The 20,571-nt window shown below is 39.9% G+C and overlaps 2 protein-coding genes and 1 long non-coding RNA gene across 3 annotated transcripts in view; 1 reads left to right on the top strand and 2 right to left on the bottom strand.

Moving 5' to 3' along the window:
* The window catches only part of LOC307036210 (polymeric immunoglobulin receptor-like), a 120,031-nt gene that overhangs the window by 74,026 nt on the left and 25,434 nt on the right, over positions 1–20,571 (bottom strand). The window lies entirely within an intron of this gene.
* Positions 30–9,407, top strand: LOC307036228. The gene is made up of 3 exons (XR_013807298.1): positions 30–2,183; positions 8,449–8,727; positions 9,296–9,407. It is a non-coding gene; the product is annotated as an uncharacterized lncRNA (long non-coding RNA).
* Positions 10,444–13,461, bottom strand: LOC307037152 (uncharacterized protein). The gene is made up of 2 exons (XM_079677932.1): positions 12,945–13,461; positions 10,444–11,216 (listed from the first exon to the last, which is right to left on the bottom strand). Exons 1-2 carry the CDS (start codon positions 12,949–12,951, stop codon positions 10,753–10,755), a joined length of 471 nt encoding a protein of 156 aa, XP_079534058.1. The 5' UTR covers positions 12,952–13,461; the 3' UTR covers positions 10,444–10,752.

Below are 20,571 nucleotides of genomic sequence, written 5' to 3'. Positions count from 1 at the left end.
CTTCTCAACGACGCCCTTTATTGCAGTCCATCAGCTGTCACTGGACTGCACTCCAAATAAATCCCTTCAGACCTGTGTGATTTAGTTATATCTTACACAGACTCCGCCCTCTACTGGAATCTATGGGTACTACCTCTTAACCATACTATGCAAGCATTCACTCCTCCCAGCCTTCTTACAGTGCAGACGCATTTCTGCTTGCTCTTGCCTCTGCTTACTTTTTTAATGCCGTTTTTCTATTTTTCTTTTTCTGAAAACTTCGAGCAGCGGCTCCTGGACATTAACTTATCACTGGGATAGTTATTCTTCGTAAATAGATGGATGGTTTCAGCCATATTTCAATATTTTTACGACGACCTCAGTCTTACTGTAGCGTTGCCTAGCAACAGCTAAAGCCTGGTACGGCATGCTATTTAGCTTAAGCTAGTTAGCAGCAAAATGCCTCCGTTCTCTACAGATGACTTTCACAAACTTCTACAGAAGATGGCCATGTTGGAAATGAAAATGTAACGGTTGGAAGTTAACGTGGAAGTGAATGGACTAGGTTAGAATGACACCACTTTACCAGTGTAGCGAAAGAATGGACAAAGGCATGCTAACTCAAAGCTAGTTAGCAGCTACAAGGATTCCAAGGAACAGGAGGGCTGCACCGGGTAATAAATCTACAGGTAACAAATCTACAAGTGGTAGTCCTCCCTCGAACTCTGGGTGCAAAGCCTAAGAGTAAATCATTTCCATGGGATTTGGGAGGACGAATTACAGGCAGAGCCCAGCGCTCTTAAATCTGTGATTCGACCGGCTGGCCTGCATTGTTATCACCCAGGAAGAGCGCCTCTTCAACCCCTGTTCATACTAGGAAACAGCCGTGGACAGCTGCTAAAGGGAGAATTACAAACAATCCTCCTAAACCACCAAGTGTGCCAATACAGAACAGATACGCTCCACTGACCCAGAACCAGAGATCTCTTTCTGATGACCTGGATAACCTGTCCTCCTCACACAGCAGGGTAAGGACCAATAGCTACTCCAAAAGTAAAAGGCTAGAGGGAAAGCTAACGGCTGGGCCTGAAACTCTGATTGTGGGTGACTCTGCTGTAAGAGATGTAAAAAGTCTGTGTAGTAAGAACAACACCAAAGTACTCTGTTTTCCCAAGGATGTGGTCTCTGACTTGGCTGAGAAGATCCTGCATATTGGGGCTGAACATCCGACTGTGAAGAATGTGGTACTGCATATTGGAACAAATGATGTTATGAAACAATTCAGAAGTGCTGAAAGAAGACTTTAAATGTCTGTTGGAAACTGTCAGCTCTCTAAATGCAGAGGTGTTCATCAGTGGCCCTCTACCGCCAGTCAGAAGAGGAGTGGAGACATTCATCAGATTGTTTGCACTGAACACCTGGCTTTCATCTGCCTGTACTGACCATTCTGTCCATTTGATTGACAACTTTAACTTTTTCTGGGACCGCAGACATCTTTTTAAGGCAAATGGAGTTTGCCTGAACAAGTCAGGAGTGAAATTGTTTATCTCTAACGTATTCAACTTCCTAAGTCATCAATCTTTTTCCTCTGCTAAGGACAAGCAACAAGAGGAAAATCTATCACTGCACCCGCCTGAGGAATGTCTTGATTATAGAATGGAGAAGTCTCCACCGCCCTTCACCCCCCCTGTCACCTCTGAGGATACTCTTCCTTCACCCCACAGCTCTCTCTACTCTCCGTTCACCCTCGCCCACCCTCCTGGAGATCGCTGAACACATGAAGGAGATACAGAGGGTTGGCACTGATTCCTTCCTGGAGTTCAAAGAGCAAGCTAAGGCGATGCGCAGGGTTGGCAGCATGTCCTTTACCCCCGCTCCTCAACGACGCCCATCAAAATCAAAGAAGCAGAGACGCGCACCACCTCCCCCGTCTTCGTCACCGTGCCTACGTCAACCACCTCCTTCCCCTGGACGCGCACCAACACCCCCGTCACCATGCCTACCACAATCATCCGGACCAAAACATCCTCTCCCCCCTTCAAGACTGCTGTCTCCGAAGCCTGATAAGAATGTGTGTGTAAAAAACGCAAACACTGACTGATATATGCTGGGTCCAGGCTCAAGGGCGTATGGCACTATCAACTCTTTCCAGGACATGCCGGGGCCTTGCCTGCTAGTAGCTTTGCTAACATCTGTGTTGATAGGTAATAGATTAAGAGCGGTGAATCAGCTTAGAAACAGGCAGTGGTGTTTCTACAGGACTGTCTCAGAAAATTTGAATATTGTGATAAAGTTCTTTATTTTCTGTAATGCAATTAAAAAAACAAAAATGTCATACATTCTGGATTCATTACAAATCAACTGAAATATTGCAAGCCTTTTATTATTTTAATATTGCTGATTATGGCATACAGCTTAAGAAAACTCAAATATCCTATCTCTAAATATTAGAATATCATGAAAAAGTATACTAGTAGGGTGTTCAACGAATCACTTGAATCGTCTAATTAACTCGAAACACCTGCAAGGGTTTCCTGAGCCTTGAAAAACACTCAGCTTGGTTCAGTAAACTAAATCACAAGTATGGGGAAGACTGCTGATCTGACTGCTGTCCAGAGGACCGTCATTGACACCCTCCATCAGGAGGGTAAGACACAAAAAGAAATTTCTCAAAGAGCAAGCTGTTCACAGAGTACAGTTTCAAAGCACATCCACAAAAAGTCTGTTGGAAGGGGGAAATGTGGCAGGAAACGCTGCACAACCAAGAGAGATGACCGCAGCCTTAACAGCATTGTGAAGAAGAGTCGCTTCCAGAATTTGGGGGAGCTTCAAAGACAGTGGACTGAAGCTGGAGTCCAGGTATCAAAAGTCACTGTTCACAGACGTGTCCGGGAAATGGGCTACAATAGCCGTATTCCCATGGTCAAGCCACTTCTGAACTCAAGACAACGGAAGAGGCGTCTGACTTGGGCTAAGGAAAAGAAGCACTGGACAGTTGCACAGTGGTCCAAAGTCCTCTTTTCAGACGAAAGCAAGTGTTGTATTTCATTTGGAAGTCAAGGCGCCAGAGTCTGGAGAAAGGCTGGAGAGGAGCAAAATCCAAGTTGCTTGAAATCCAGTGTGAAGTTCCCACAGTCAGCGATGGTTTGGGGAGCCATGTCAGCTGCTGGTGTTGGTCCACTGTGTTTCATCAAGCCCAGAGTAAATGCAGCTGTGTACCAAGAGATTTTAGAGCACTACATGCTTCCGTCTGCTGAAAAGCTCTATGGAGATGAGGAATTCATTTTCCAGCATGATCTGGCACCTGCCCACAGTGCCAAAACCACCAGTAACTGGTGTACTGACCATGGCATTACTGTCCTCGATTGGCCTGCAAATTCCCCTGACCTGAACCCCATAGAGAATATGTGGGGTATTGTGAAGAAGAAGCTGAAAGACACCAGACCCAACAATGCTAATGAGCTAAAGGCCGCTATTGAAGCATCCTGGGCATCCATAACACCTCAGCAATGCCACAGGCTGATTGCCTCCATGCCACGCCGCATTGATGCAGTAATCCGTGCAAAAGGATTCCCAACCAAGTAGGCCTACTGAGTGCATTAATGGACATTTTCAAATGTTTGATTGTGTTTTGCTGTTATAAATCTTTTTTTTTTACTTGGTCTGAGGAACTATTCTAATTTTTTGAGATAGGATTTTTGAGTTTTCTTAAGCTGTATGCCATAATCAGCAATATTAAAATAATAAAAGGCTTGCAATATTTCAGTTGATTTGTAATGAATCCAGAATGTATGACATTTTTGTTTTTTTAATTGCATTACAGAAAATAAAGAACTTTATCACAATATTCTAATTTTCTGAGACAGTCCTGTATATGTACAAAAGTGGTGGGGCAAAGAAAACTTAGATGTCTATATATAAGCTTCTGCAGTGAGGTTCATGGCTGGTGAGGCACTGGCACTGACTCTTCAGGTTTACACATTATATTTTGACCTAAATCAAAATATAATATTATTTTCAAAAGCTTTTTTTGTCTGATACTTCGATTAATTTCAAACACACAGTTCAACAAAAGGATACCCAAAAAATGTAATTTTATCATTTAAATATTGAATTGTTCTCTCTTAGTAAGATCCCATTTTCACTAAAATTGCGGTCTTACCTTGACTTGAAGATGAAGTCCATTTGGCTATCTGGACAAAAATCTCTATTACTTGTTTGTAAAAGTCCTCCTTATCTTCTTGTAGTTTCAAAAGTCTATCATAAATCTAATCGATAGATTTATGATTCGAAAATGATAAAAGTAGGGTAGACATGTGGATATTATCCGGCTGAACAAAACGTGCATTTATCTAACAGGTACGTTTCCCACAGATCTTATTTTGAGCTATTTTCTAAAATCCTATGGAGAAATGTCATTGCTATTTGTGGAGGGAACCCATGCGCAGCTTACTTCCTGGTTTTGGGATGCGTCTCTCTCCTCCTCTTCACACACCACACTTTTCGCGGCACACGTACTTACAGCCAATCAGCTCTGAATGATGTGAGATGACGTATGGTGGGGATGGCAGCTCACTGCCCCTATGGTCATTATTTTTTTGCCACACACATTAAATAGGACAATACTCTGAGCATGCACAGTGTAATTTTTACAGTCACCGTTCACAGTGAGAGGGAGGGCATGATCGGGTTTTGTCCCACATGGCTCTAAACGGCTCAATAGGCACACACACTGTAGACACTAATTAGAAGAACACAGATTAAAACAGCAATGTACATATGAATCAGATGATTAAACATGATCTTAAAATATATTTTATATTAGCATTTTTTTGTAATCATTATTTTTAATACTTTCTGCGGACACTAGGTGGGGCTGTGACCAGTCGCCACTGGAAACAGGAAGCACTCAAAAGTTTGTGTGAGTTTATCACATTTAGAAGTGACTCCATGACTGATAGTGTATTTAACAAACTTAAACTAGCTTTATTAAATGTCAGGTCTTTGGCAGGTAAAACGTTTTTAATCAATGATTTTATCACTGAGCACAATCTCGATTTTATGTTTTTAACGGGAACATGGATTGAACAAAATAACAGTGCAGCTGTTCTTATCGAATCAACCCCTCCCAACCTTAGTTTTATGAGTCAGGAAATAATGCAAAAGAAAGGTAGTGGAGTTGCTATTTTGTTCAATGATTCCATTCAATGCAGGAAGACCTCTTATGGGAACTTTGCTTCGTTTGAATATGTGGCCCTTCAGCTGAAATGCTCCTCTCGAGCTCTGTTCCTAAATGTCTATAGACCACCCAAATACTGTGCTAGCTTTTTTGATGACTTTACTGAACTGCTGTCTATAGTGTGTATTGACTTTGACCGTCTAGTCATTGTTGGTGATTTTGGTTGACAACCCCCAGGACAGAGGGGCTAAAGAACTGTTTTGTGTTCTTGATAGCTATGGACTGACACAGCATGTGACGGAGCCCACGCACAATAAGGGGCACACTCTGGACTTCATTATCTCAAAGGGTCTGAATATCTGAGGTTGTGGTGACTGATGTTGCACTCTCTGATCATTCCTGTGTTTTCTTTGAGAGCTCTATTTCTGTTCACAAAAATGTTCAAAAAGAGGTAACCACAAAGCAATATTTAACTGAAAATACTAGGGAAATGTTTACTCAGAATTTTTCTTCCACACTTGCCCCTGCTAACATCTCAATAAATGAGCTAGTAGATCATTTTAATTCAAAAATAAAAAATGTTATAGATGCCATTGCTCCAACTAAGGTAAAGGAAGTTACTGGGAGGAAAATATCTCCATGGAGAAAGGCCATGACCTTGAGAACAGAGAAAAGAGTGTCGAAAAGCTTAATGCAGGTGGCGAAAAACAAATCTCCACGTGCACTTTGAAATCTAAAAAGAGAGACTTGACCTTTATAATTTGGAATTTAAATTTCCCCGACAGTCTTTCTTCTCTGATATCATTGCCAAAAATAAAAACAACGCACGTGTCTGGTTTGCTACCGTCGACAGACTAACTAACCCCCCAGTGTCAGTAGCCTCTGAATTTCTATCCACCAGGGCGTGTGTTACGACCCGCCCTCTACTAGTGGTAGAGACTCGTTGGGGAGACCCGCAACACAAAATAAAACACAGCAAACACGCAGCATTTAACGGTGTTCATTTATTGTGACACAACCGTACTCACATGGCCAACCCGCAAATGAACAAGGGCGCTGGAGGACAGGAAACAAACAAAAAGGACAAAGGGGGCCTGGGCCACACAACATTTGCAGCATGTATATATATAGTAAGAATACAAATCAAAAGATTAATAAATGTATCAAGAAAATGAAAACAATCCTATACATTATTTTAAAAAAACTGTCATAATGACTCAATTTTATTCATTCAGTAAGCAGATGATAACTGAGTTTAATGATGATGTGTTTGTTTGAGGAAGTGAAGCATATGTCATTGGTTGCAAAGCTACTAAAAACCCTAATTTTGGAATCTTTGAATTATTCATACTGCTGAAGCCTTGCATTAATTCGAGAATAACAGAAAAAAAAAAAAAAAAAAATGACTAACATGGAAATAAAGTGATATACTCACAGAAGAGGAGGAAGAAACAGATCAAAGTGTGACAGACTTCCATGCTGAGACTCTGATGGTTTACCACTGACTCTCTCTTTCTTTACTGGCTAACCAGGAACTTGTTACTTCTTTAAATGATGAAGTCCCTCCTCCAAACACAACACAGCTCTACTCTCCTCCCCAACGCAGAAACACTATGGTCTAAAAATACTCCATTGAATGTACTGAATTCAAAATGTTACTAAAAGCACAAATGTATCATGTATAACAAATGTATAAAATAATTACTATGCATAAAAGCACATTTCAAAGTGTTATCATAGAATATTTGGTGTAATGATCATTTAATTATATTGTTGTTTATAAAGAGCCAATTTGAGATACTTTGAATGCTATGGTCTCAGAACAGTCTCATAATACACACATGCTCACAAAAGGATTCACAGTTGTATTTCCGGTTCCACACTTGTGTTTTTCAATGCACACACAAATGTTTTCAGTTTCATATACATGTGAATAAAATCCAAATACAGAAAAATATTTTACATATACATTTTTGATCCACACACATTCGTTTTCTGTTTAAAACCGCTGCACCTGCAAACACAACCCACTTTCTGTGCATGGATCGCTGTGCATTCGTGTGTGGGTCTTTTGAGAACTCCCCTGACGGTCGCCCGATTCGTAGGGGAGACCAGGGACAGTTGTAACACTTTTTGGGTTTTCCCCAATAACACAATCGTTACAACCATCCTAGTGTACAGGGATAGTTGTAACATGTTAATAACGGTTACCTTTTTTCACTCTACATGACAAAAAAAAGAGGGAAATCTGTCAAATTGTAAGGCAACAAGATTTGAATGGGGTTTCACACATCCTCCAACAAACAACAGAACTTAAAACAGAACTCCAGATGGAATTAATCTGATTCACAGTTGTGGCAGGTGTACAAGTCACTTCCATCTGTATAGATAGCCTATTCTACCTGAATTATGTGTAGACCTACCTGTAACTACTCTGGTCTTGAAAGAACTTTACGCATCAAACTGATGTCCATTGTCCACAATCACGTTTATTCTCTTCTTCGTACAATCATGACACACCGTGAAAACGTGTTCGCCTAGATATTGAAGGCGTTACAACTGTCCCGTGTTACAACTGTCCCTGGTCTCCCTACATTTACTAAAGCACATTCAAGCTTTATGTAACTTTATACCTCTACTACACTACATGTAGTGGAGACATATTGTACATAATACTCTATTCTACCCTTCTCTCCAGAGAAACCTGTATTTTACAGATTTGGTCTTTTGAAAAATTGAAGGACAAATGTTTCTTCGTGAGTTAAGTGAAATATCCTATTGTTTATTTATTTACAAATAATTTTAGGCTGGAAATAAATCACAAAGCTGACAACAAGGCTTATTTTCTATATGATCACCTTTTTTAAGATTATAATCCATTACTGCCAGAATGCTCCTTTCATTATCTTCGTCAAAGAAAGCTGGATGGTTTGATTCTTTATCCACATTTGATAAATAAAAAAGCCACCACATTATTAAATAAAACAAATAAATACACCATGGTAAAAAAATACATAGTGCAGTTCTTTTTGTTATGAATGAGTGAACATAATCAACTATTCAAAGAGCCGGAAACATTATGAAATTGTAAGAACTGAAGTGTATATTGCAGGTAAGCAGTGGTATTACAGCAGAAAGTTATTATGGTCTGTATTGTGTGTGTTGGTCTTGTGGTTTTGAATGCAGGAATTTACTAGTAGTGGGACATCTCAAAGTGTTATAAATAATATCACTTGACTAATATCTGAATACTTCGTCCTTCACTAGACTTCTCTTTGTGTTCCCTGCAGGTGAACATTGGAGGAACCTTTAATGTGATCCGTCTGGCGGTGGGGGAGATGGGGAAGAACGAGCCTGACGCCGATGGACACCGAGGCTGCATCATCAACACACACATAAGATAAATGACTTAGTGTTCGCTCCGATTCTCCACTTTATTTTGCTCTCCCTCTTCTCTCCAGGTCGGCCAAGCAGCATATTCAGCTTCTAAAGGCGGCATCGTTGGAATGACCCTCCCCATCGCACGAGATCTGGCCCCCATGGGCATCAGAGTCATCACCTAGCATCTGGTTAGTGAAAAATGAAGGTTTGGTTAGAAGTCATGTATTGCTGCTGATTCAGTATCGTTAAAGAGGTCCTATTATGCTTTAGGGATTTCCCTTTCCTGTTGTGTGTTATATAGGTTTCTGTGCATGTAAATGGTCTGCAAAGACTAAAATCCCAAAGTTCCCTCCAGAGGGAGTTTCTTTCCCACACTCCCCCCCTGCCTGAAAGCCCTCCTTTGAACTCCTTTGTTTACTTCAGGAACATAGTGACATGTAACACTCACACTTCTATTGGCTAGCGCTTCAACACATTGTTCTTGATAGGATAAGGGGCGGGACATCTCTAAGCAGTTGACCAATCACAACAGAGCCGGCCAGCTAACCAATCAGAGCAGACTGGGCTCCGGTTTCAGACAGAGGGTGAAAAGAGGTGCTGCCCATGTATGAGTATGAGAAAAATAAAGAGCTTTTTGAATATGTTTACTTACGTTTTAATTCAAAAATGTCTTCATTTGATCTCATCACAAAGATCACTGATTTTAAACTGACATTTTCTTGGATTATAAAACTTGTTCTCTTTTTTTTCTTCCAGGTCTGTTTTCCACATCCCCTCCCGGTGATGTCCCTGGCGGAGAATCCGATGATCAACGGCGAGGTGATCAGGTTGGACGGAGCCATTTGCATGCAGCTAATCAGGAGATCAGGAGAACATTTTTACGTCCGAGTGTCATGTGTGTTTCTGCCTCGTGCAATTCTGTTGTAGAAAGCTTTCTGTCGGACATATAACAACTAATTTTTATCATTTTTACGTGTAAGAATGTGTGTAATAAATATCTGTACATCATTCAGCTCAATGCAGTACTTTATGAACTCTACTTTGGTTGTTTTGTAAACTGATCGAGATAATAAAAAAAACTCAGATGGGTTTGATCTAATGCAAAGTTTCTGTTCTTAATTCTTCGAAGATGACATCTTATATTCGCCTAACGTCTTCTAAATCATACTGATACCACACATTTGCTTAAAATGTAATTTTAGGAGCATTCAATTCAATCCGGGGCAGAATGTATGAGCGTTGTTTATTTTAATGGCATTTCCACAACATCTTATACTTATGTAAATGTAAGTTAAACAGGTTGTGTACAATCCCCTCGGTAAATGGAGGTACTTGTATGTCTCTGATCTGCATTTCAAGAACATTTTCTTATCCAACCCTGATTTAAGCACTGATATTGGGGAAGAGAAAACCAAATATTGAAGTTATTAAAATTCAGTGAAGCTCAGTAATGTTGTTTACTGCGGTCTAATAAATGTGAATTATCTGATCATTAAAATAATTCAGGGTCTTAAATTGGCATTTTACCTTACCACCTTTTAAATAGATGACTACTATATGATAAGTAAAAAGATATAACATTATTAAAGTAAATGCTTACGTTAACAAAAAGCTGTGTATTGATTTCTTTAACAGCTAGCACAACAGTTTGTGAACAAAGCCTGCTTCTTATATTATACTGACATCCTCCTGCTGATTATCCATACTAGTTGAAGATGATTACATATTACATTTAAAATATTTTTTTAATAAAGAGTCATATACTGCAACACAGATAAGTGAAAAAAGGATGTCACTGATTTCCTTAATAGGCATATTATTTAAAAATATGTATTTAACAATGCCATTATAGCTTTATTGTTTATACAACAGTATAGTATTTATAAGGAGTCAAAAAACATTGCTTGAGTGTCAGAGAAGTTTATTGTCAACAAGCCAAGATGAAGTTGATTGGAAGGCAGTGACATTACATGATGTTGTTGGCAGGAAAAGGAAAAATCATATTGCACTGTAGTTTCATCAAGGTTCCTAATGTCATTATTTGTCCTTACATTTAGCTTATGTTGTATTAAAGCAGTACACATCTATTATTAAACAATGTTCCATCTGCAGTGAAGACATACAAGCAAGTCTTAATTATAATTGCGTCAAATAATTGGAACAGAGAGCACAATCACAAAGATATGCATTTGTCATAAACTTGTCAACGCATTCTACCATAAATTCAATTCAATCCCAGTGCCGAACAGAGAAACGCCCATTTTACGGCCAACAGAGAAGCCACAGCCCAGCACCTTTGCCTCTACATGTGTAGCACCAACACTGACACCGGTGTCTGCTGACAGACCCACTGTAGCTTTCAAAGGACCAGCAGCGGCTGAGATACTGCCCAGTTCTACTCTGGCGAAGGCTGAAGCACTGAGAGACGCTGCAGAGGCCACTGCTTCGGCAATGGCATTGGGCCCTTTGGCCTCAGCATCAAAAATGCTCCATTCAGCTCGTGCATGACCCAATCCTGCAGATGCGGAAGCTCCGGCCTTGGGGATACGCTTACCAGGTTTATCCTCAAGTCCAACTGCATACTTGTCGGTACCTGCATAGGCACCTTTAGCAAAAGCTTTGCGAGGCCGGTCAAACGTGTCGATCATCTCCACTATTCCAGATGGATCATAGGTAACTGCATGGACAAATTGACATGCATTTAATCTTTATGTTATATAAACTAAACACATATTCAAATATAAGTTCAGATGCTCTTTACGCTCTTAGCGTTACATTATTTTTATAAATGTTAACACGTCATAGCTTTTTGGAGTAAAAGCTCAATTTGACTGAGAACTATTGAAAAATAAAGAGTGATTCGTTATTTACGTATTAAGGCAAGTACATCTTTCAAACTCCACAAAGTCACATGACATTTTTTTAATATTTAAAAATCTCCAGATTAATAGACTTAAAGGTGGGGTAGGTAAGTTTGAGAAACCCGCTTGAGATACACTTTTTGTTATATTCCATGGAATGCTCTTAACATCCCGATAGCAATGAATATCTGAAGTGCTTTGACAAAAAATCCATTAAAAAAATTCATCTGTGGAAGCCGTAGTACTGTAAAAAGCACGACCAATCATCTGAGCCGGCCCGGCTAAAGTAACTGGATGGCCTACCTGCCTGTCAGCCTTCCATCTGTGCACAAACTTACCTCGTGCCCTCATTGGTCATGTGCGCGTTCGTGTGTTTTGGAGGAGGGGCTCTGTGAGGAAGTCTGAAGGAAGTGGCAGATTTTTTCCGGTTGTGTATTTTCAAATTCTAGCGCACTCGAGCTGGTTTCTCCAAAATTACCTACCCCACCTTTAAGTATTTGTATGTCTCCGATTAAATGCAATGTTCTTTGTGCAGTGAGAAGTGCTCTTGAATGCAGCTCAACCCTATGCTCCCTTGAGACGAAGATCAGCGCACTAATGGACTGAGCCTCCTCCTCTCTCTGTGGTGGGTAGGGCACTTAAGCCTGCCACTGGCCTCACCCCACCTTAGTTTTGTTTTTTTTCTTGTACAGACTTTAATGTTCCATCGGTCCTTTATCCCCTTTTAACCCTCCTATTGTCTTCCCCCCCCCCCCCCCCCCCCCTTACTTTGGTGTTCGTGTTCAAACTTGACCGGTTCTGTTTAACTGCTATTACATTAACACAACAACCATTAATCATCACCAAATTTCATTTAACCCCCTTTCAGACTGTAAATATTGTATCAGATTACTGGTATACATGAAAAACTGCAGTAAATATACAAAGAATAGACACTGAACAGGTATTGCGTGTGCCAGGTGTGATCCATGTGGGGGGATGGGCACATAAGGGGGGGACACACACATCTAGAGTGTGTGTGTGTGTGTGTGTGTATGTGTGTGTGTGTGTGTGTGTGTGTGTGTGTGTGTGTGTGTGTGTGTGTGTGTGTGTGCGTGTGTGTGTGTGTGTGTGTGTGTGTGTGTGTGTGTGTGTGTGTGTGTGTGTGTGTGTGTGTGTGTGTGTGTGTGTGTGTGTGTTTTATCTGATCCGGATGGTTACTAATTCCTTTTCATTATGGCGGTCATTTCTGACCGGGAACACCATGGGTGTTACAAAGTGGACTAAATCATCCAAAATGCAATGAAAGTTGTGATCAGCAATTGTATATGTCCAAATGTCTACTGTGAAGGATATCATAAAGCCTTAATGCAATCGAATGTAAAACAAAAAAGTTATGATTGATGAAAGTAGTAAATCGGTCAGATTTGACCTGAAGACAACAGGAGGGTTAAACACCCAAACACATCAGCTTCCCACATAAAGTTAGAAATCAACTAACTGTTAATCCTAAATATATTATATTTCTTCGAGTGAAGAATGCACTTAAAGACGATGTTGCGTACCTGCCATCCTCACGGTTTATAATTCTCTCTGAAAAACAAAGAGGAAATGTTGGCAGCAGATTAGAGATAGTGTTTCTCTGTGGGAACCATCTCAACTGGAAACATAATGGTAGTCAAGGAAATTAAAATATTATAATAGGTGAAAAAATGTAGTATTCAGTTCTGAATTAGATCAAACGTTTACATCACAAATTGGTTTATATCATGAGCTATAAATCCTATAAAGCATGTCTACATTTTGTTTGCATAATAACCTTTTCTAAATAGATAACTTACCTGAAGGAGTCTGCTCGATGTGAAGGAGCTCTGTGTCAACGAGTGAGCAAGAAGTTAACTGAGAGCATGAAACCAATACAAAAAAAAAAAAATGAAAGTTTGTTGACATTAGGTGTGTGGCGTCATAATTAACCGTCCACCATCCGAAACACAGATATCAAAAATATTGAAAAAGAAACACATAAAATCAGATAGCAAACAGTCTTAGTATGATTCCTGAAAACATAATGTAGGTTTTTTTTTTTTTTTAAAGCAATATAGCCCAACTGACTATACTGACAACTATATTTAGTTTTTGACTATAATAAAATGAGTCTATCTCCTCCTTTAGTAACAGAAAGCAAAAGAGGAAACTAAAAGGGTGGATTTATCTGTTCAATGGTTAATGATTTGCTTAACAAAGACACACAACATGTTACAAATCAAACCACCCATGATTAGTGCTGCGTACCGGTACGCCGAACCGGTACTGGACTTGTAAAAAGTTTCGGTTCAAGTCCGGTTAAAACCGGAACGTCGGGAACCGGTACTTGGACTCGCAAAAAAACTAGCACTTACGTATATTCTCCTTTTTGTTCCAAACCATCTAAAACTTTCCATAGATCGAGAAATTTGCGCTGAGAAAAGATGAAAAACATATTGTCGGCTTCTGATATGGCGGCCATTACTGAACTCACAAAGTCTCGCAAAATAACTGCTTGCGAGATCTGTGTGACGTCAAGGGAAGCTAGCGATGTGATTGGCTTAGACATAGTGGACAGTGTGGCCTTCTGGTCGCCATATTGGATATTTGGTAGTGTAGCTAACTCCTTTGTTTGGTCTACGGCGTCACGGCCCGCGTCTGTCAGAAAACGGAGGAAGTATGACAATGATTATTTGAAGCTTGGATTTTCATGGACCGGTCCTGATGACACTCCACTGCCACAGTGTGTTATCTGCAACGAGGGGCTAGCTAATGACAGTATGAGACCATGTAAACCCCGGCGTCATATTGAGGTGAAACACCCATGTTTGGTGACCAAGCCACAGGAGTTTTTTGACCGGAAGCTCAAGGAATTGCAGTCACAGAAAAATGGCATTGACACATTTAGCACTGTGAATACGAAGGCAACCGAAGCATCATACCGCGTTACGGATAGCTAAGGCAGAACCTCACAACATTGATGAAACGTTACTCCTCCCTGCTGCTAAAGACATCTCCGTCTCAACTATTTATCTCCGAGTGCAACGTATGAGGAAGCTGCCATCCTTAACCTCAACATGTTTAAAACATAAAGATAAAGAGATTTAAAAAAGCTATTGTTTAATGTTTTAAGGAGGTGACGCTCAGCAGAAAGAGAACGGTAGCGAAAACAGAGCATTTTATGACATTTTGTCTTACTGGACCTCTTTCAAATGCAATTGAATACCCCTGCATTATAGCAACAACAACAATAATAATAATTCTAATCATAATTATTGGGAGGGGGGGCGCGGCTGTGATTATGTTCTCTGAGGGGAGGCTCACCTTCCCACGCTTTGGGAACCCCTGGTCTACTCTACACTCAGTCAGCTCAGGGACTGTTTGGTTACTTTAGTTTGGTAAATGAAATAAATGTTTGAACTTTGTAGTAGTTCACTGTAGTTGCTGTCATAAGTCATTTGTAGACTAAGTGGCAAAAAGTGTTTTTTTTACATTTGTACTTTGTAGAGAAATGTAGACACAAGTTGAAAGGGAGCACAATAAACCTGACGAGTTTGAATCTGAGTTGATTATGAGTTTATTTTCAATTGATAATTAGCTCACAATAAGTTCACTTTACTTTAGTTACTCATACAACTTGACACAAGCCATGGGTTCAGGTCCGGACTTATAAGTCCGGACCTGAACCTCTGGACTTGAGTCCGGACCTGAACCTGAATGTGAGTCCAGGTACGCAGCACTACCCATGATGGTCATAATTTTCTCCTGAGTGAAATGTATAAAAAGGAAAAGCTGAGTAACTTAAACCTTTTCTAGTGCATTATAGAGAACATTGACTTTCATGTATTCGCTTTTATTTGATTACTTTTTTGTAATTATCTTTCAAATTCAAGACATGTATAGGGAAAGTTGAATGTTAACGTTGCATGATGTTGACTATAACACATGACCTTTAACCTTTGATATTATCCCTAACACTAAATACGAACACATTTGCTTCCTAATGTTGGAAAGTACTTTAAAGTAGATACATTCAAGGGAGCCTGTTATGATGTTTGGGGGCTTTCCCTTTACTGTAGTGTGTTATATAGGTTTTTGAGCATGTCAATGTTCTGTAAAGGCTAACATCCTAAAGTTCCCCCCCTGCCTGAAACACCTCCACTGGACTTCTTGGATAACTTATGTAACACAGTGACCTAATTATGTAACACGGGTGCTTCTATTGGCTGGCGCTCCAACACATTGTACGTTGTAGGAGTCGGGAGGGCTGATAATTTATTCCGGCAAATTACTCAGACCTACTAATTGACCTAACAGAAGATAGCTAAGATCGAGTATACATTATTTCTCTGATTCGTTAAGAGATGTTTCAGTTAACAACAACTTCCCCATGGAGTTTTTCAAGGGGTTCCTGCATTCCATATTCCTCTGGAATTTCAAAAGCCAGCAAGGTGATTGTTTCTTCCTCTTACTCAGTTGGCCTCTAATGGCAGAAAGCACTGGGCCATAATTTACTCTTATCAGTTTAATGACAGCCCTACACCTCCATGCTGTGTGAAAACCAGCAAAAAAGAGGAAGGGGGAGATGTGCTAAAAAAAAATCTAATTTAGGTATTTGTGGGTCATCACCTCCTCGAGTGACAACCACATTGCCTTCAGACAGTTTAATAGTCCTTATCATATTATCGCTCTGCGCTTGCATGCTAGGACCTATTCTCTTTGCTATTCCTCCTGCATGTTTTAGCTCCATATTAGCAGGGTTCACTAACATGGTTGGTTGATCCAGTTTAAGATTTTCAATATCTCCCATTATTATTTCCAACATTCCTTTTCCCTGAATATCATGTCTAACAATGTGTTTTCTTCTAGGGGTAGTAGATGGGATACTCATAAATGGCGTTTGTGAGCTATCATCCCCGTAGGGTGGAGGCAGGGTCTCAGACATTATACCACCTGCTTGTTGCTCTCTGTCCAAACGACAGGAACGTATTTAGGTTGCGGTATGCCCGTGGTTCTGGGCTAAGCTGACCAGGGGGGGCAGAAGGTCCGGATCTAGCTTCTGTGTATCCCTCCTAATCTGTGGCTGGCTCTGAGTCATTAAACTGCGTTCTAACCTCATCCGCCATTTTTTAAGAGTTTAAGTTCACTCTTTTATACACATGCAAGTCCCTAGGCTATCACACCGGAGGGCCAGTCCGACTATACCGTCACTTGGCTCTAGGTTACTCTCCTGGATTCAGCTAGTGCATGCGGATACCTCAACTAAGAGGGTTAAGTATCGAGCTTCAAGCTTTTCCAACAACCTAGGTACCCTTTTAGACCTATGGTTTATCTTTATTAAATATCCTATTAACTCTTCACCACGTTATGTTTTAACGCAAAAGTTCTTTGTCAAGTCCTACCTATAAGTTTCAACTCCTACGGCTGACTTCACTAATAACTACTAGCCACCAAACCTGTGCATTAGGGACCACAGGGGCTTCCCAGTTTGGCTAGGGGAAGAAGAACCTACTTTAGCTTCTTTAACAGACAGCAATATCCGATATAATATAACCCTCAGTCCGGTGCAATAGTACCAAAATGAGTTACTACACTTTTAGGTTTAAACATTTATTCTAGGATTTGGGTAGGTATTTTAATAATACTTTCTGCCATTATTTCGCTGATTGAGACTCATCGACCGTTGTCACTAGGCCGTTTTGGTTCTTGTAGTTTAACTCTGTAGAAGTTTGACTTCTCACAGTGCCCCACAGTTTGGCGCCATGTAGGAGTCGGGAGGGCTGATCATTTATTCCGGCAAATTACTCAGACCTACTAATTGACCTAACAGAAGTTATTGAGTCCATGTAAGTTTGCTGCTTGACTCAGATCCACCAACGTCAGCAATATCTCACCTCTATTAACTCCTGAAGAACCAGGTTAAATTAACTCAGTGGTTCCCAGGGGCGCAGAGGCATGACAGGGTATATGATATATGACGGGGTAAATATATATATATATCATATTTAGAAAAATTATTGATTCAAAAATAATATCATACAGTACTATTACGTATGGGTCTCTGTGTTTCATTAAAGCTCGGCTCTGTGTGTGTGTGGAACGAGCCATTTTGTGTGCGTGCTCGAGCGAGGGAGAGTGAGCGCACCGGTACCGGAGATCGTTGTTGTTAGCTTCTGGTGCTAGCGAGCTACGCTAACGGATATAAGGAGTTTTTTCAACAACAAAGTGGAGGAGAGTCCTCTCCTGTCAGACTGAGAGGCTCAGTGAGCTAAAGGACTCTCTCAGTGTTATCTCAGTGGGTCTCAAACGTTTTGGTCACCATTAATGTAAACAATTATTTCCGAGGCACACGTTTATAGGATCATTATAGTTATGAAAAAATAAGAGAATAAATTAAAAACAGGTATGAAATACTATATGACATTAAAAAAGGAATAAAGTTTAAAAGGGAGTGATTTGTAAAATATCCATAAAGAAAAAGTAAATCTGTTTACAGTTCTGTTGGTGTTGAGAGATGTATCCATAGATCTCTTCATTTTGCTCTCAAAGTGCACCAGATTGATGCTTTTAACTTCAATAATTAAAAATATTCCCGGGGGAGCTTGTCCCCAGACCCCCCTACTGTAAGGTCCACACACCACCTATAAAAATAGCACTTTACCCCTGCTTACACCTACGTATATGCCGTGAGCTGATTATCAAGCCTTCATTGTAACTGTCACACTGTGTATTTGCGTGGGGATTGTTGCAGTAGAAAATTCAACTGTAGCGACCGGTACATTAATGGGAAACCCTAAATGTTTGAGCACCCTCTATGAAACGTCAAGCTACCCCACAGCACCCCAAAATGAATCTCTGGCGCTGCCACTGAGCCTGACTATTTGTGTTGGGGGGGCCCGACTTTTTTTTTTCTCCAAAGGGGGGGCCTGACAGAAAAAGTTTGAGAACCACTGAATTAACTGCTGTTTCAATTCAGACGACCCGCTAAATCTGTTTAAGCGATCCTGAAGGATTTTGATATCAGTAATGAGGTGTGGTGGCCCTACCTAAGTGTGAGTGTGGCAGTGTGCAATCTCACCTTTTAAGCAGGAGAGGAGAGCACAGATGTCTTTTAAGTTGTCCCAATCCAAAAGGTGGGATCAGTTTATTTGAAGAAAAATTGATCCACACTTATACTGGGTTTCTACCTTCTCTCTTTACAACATGACAATCCTACAAAACATATCATGCTGTGGTCATGTTCTAATATGCAACCCTAAGTCACAGTTTTACATTTATTACACTAAATTGTAACTTCAACTGCCCAATTCAGTTGTGGTATTTAAATCTCCCGATAGAATTTAGAGGCATCTCCTCATAAAAGACCGGTAATAATAAAAAGCGCATTCAAACTTTCATTCACCAAATCAATTCACATCAATTCCATACCTATTTCCGCATGAATTCGGAGGACCTTTCCTCACAGGTGGCGGAAGACTAATGTCATGGATATTTTAACCTTGTCAATAATGTAAAGATGTACAATGAGAGTAATCAATAATAAAATGGTAAAAGCAAACAGAGTTGTCTTAGTAGTTCTTTATCCAAGCTTGAATGGTATAGGTCTTGCAAAATACAAAGTGGTTTGCAGGAGTGGACGCAGAGGCAAATGTGTGTGTGTGATTTATAGAGGACTGTTGCTGTGCAAAAGGAAAGAGATAACACCTTCTCCTAACTGTTATCTTACAATGCTCTCATAAGGAACAAGAGCCTCATTGTTCAAGTACGACCTTGCCAGGAAGCTACCGTGGGAAACAGGTTGAGCTAACCAAATAATTTCTCAGCATAATATCATCATTTTGGATCTGTGAGCAAACCACGCCCCGTTCATTTGCATATAAGAAATGTAAATGTGTCATTATGAAATACAAGTCCCCTGAAATAAATAAACGTGTCATTATGAAATAAAAGTCTCTTGAAAAAAATAAATGTGTCATTATGAAATAAAAGTCCCATGAAATAAATAAATGTGTATTTAAATGTACATGTATACATATTTATTGCGTCATTTATTTATTTCAGAATTTATTTCATAGGCATATATATATATGTATTTATTCAATTATTTATGTATTTATTTAATGTTGGCTTAAATGGCATTCCATAGTTTGCTAATTTCTCCTTCAAGGTGATGTAATGTCAGTGTTGTTTACAAGCTGTTTCTGCTGCCACCAAGCGGTTGAATAAGTTATTGCCACAGAAATAGCCTGTTACAGCATAACGTCATGTTGTTTGCATTGTATTTTTGTTATTGTTGTTCCCATCTCCGACCACTCAACTGGAAATAAACAATGTGCTTACAGGTACAGTTAATATAAAATGCAAGTTATACAATGAAAACATATCAGTTTCAGCACTAGACACAAGAAGAAGCTCTTCATGATACATTTCGTGACAGGAGGGTTTTACGTTTGCATGAAGCAAGATTTTTTGCATTTTCACAAGACTTGTCTTTGTTTTAGAAAAATGTGTTCATCAGATCAGATTAAATTGTATTAATTGTCTATTTTCTGTCCCTCTCCCCTCTAGGGTTTTTCCAAAGGGTTTTGGTTGTGTGTGTGGACCTGTGGTGGTTTTGCTATTGGCTGCTGTATTGCCACTTCACAAAAAGAGGACTAATCATCACTCTGATGGTGGGTAATCTATAACACTTTAAATAGTAACTCATTCAAGACAGAGAGAAATACTTGAGGCGTTACACTGAGAGCACCAAGACTGAGGGGATGTCTATCTTCTCTTCCTCTCTGTTTGCTGTAACTGTGTGCTTTTAATAGGCTTTAACAAAAGAGTTAAAGTGCGAAAGCAATGCAGTTTCAAATAATGTTCACTCTCTTCAGATTCATCACTACCAGAAATCCCTTTCACAATTACACAGCTTTTTATTTAAAAACATGTGGATATAGCATATATGTATACTGTACACTAAACGCTGCACTGATCAATATTCCTACATCATCAATGGCTCCCTTTTTTAAAGTGAAAACATTCACTCAGACTGACTAACACATAGAGATCTATAGCTCTAGTGTTTTGACAACTTTCAGGTCATTTAATTTTTCCACACTTCTGGTTTGATCACAGTTAGAGCCTAACTGGTGGACTTAATAATGGAGCATCCACTGCCAATAA

This window comes from Notothenia rossii (genome assembly GCF_949606895.1).
Source record: "Notothenia rossii genome assembly, chromosome: 4".
In the NCBI taxonomy this organism is placed as follows: Eukaryota; Metazoa; Chordata; class Actinopteri; order Perciformes; family Nototheniidae; genus Notothenia; species Notothenia rossii.
This window is presented reverse-complemented; position numbering and strand designations above follow the sequence as displayed.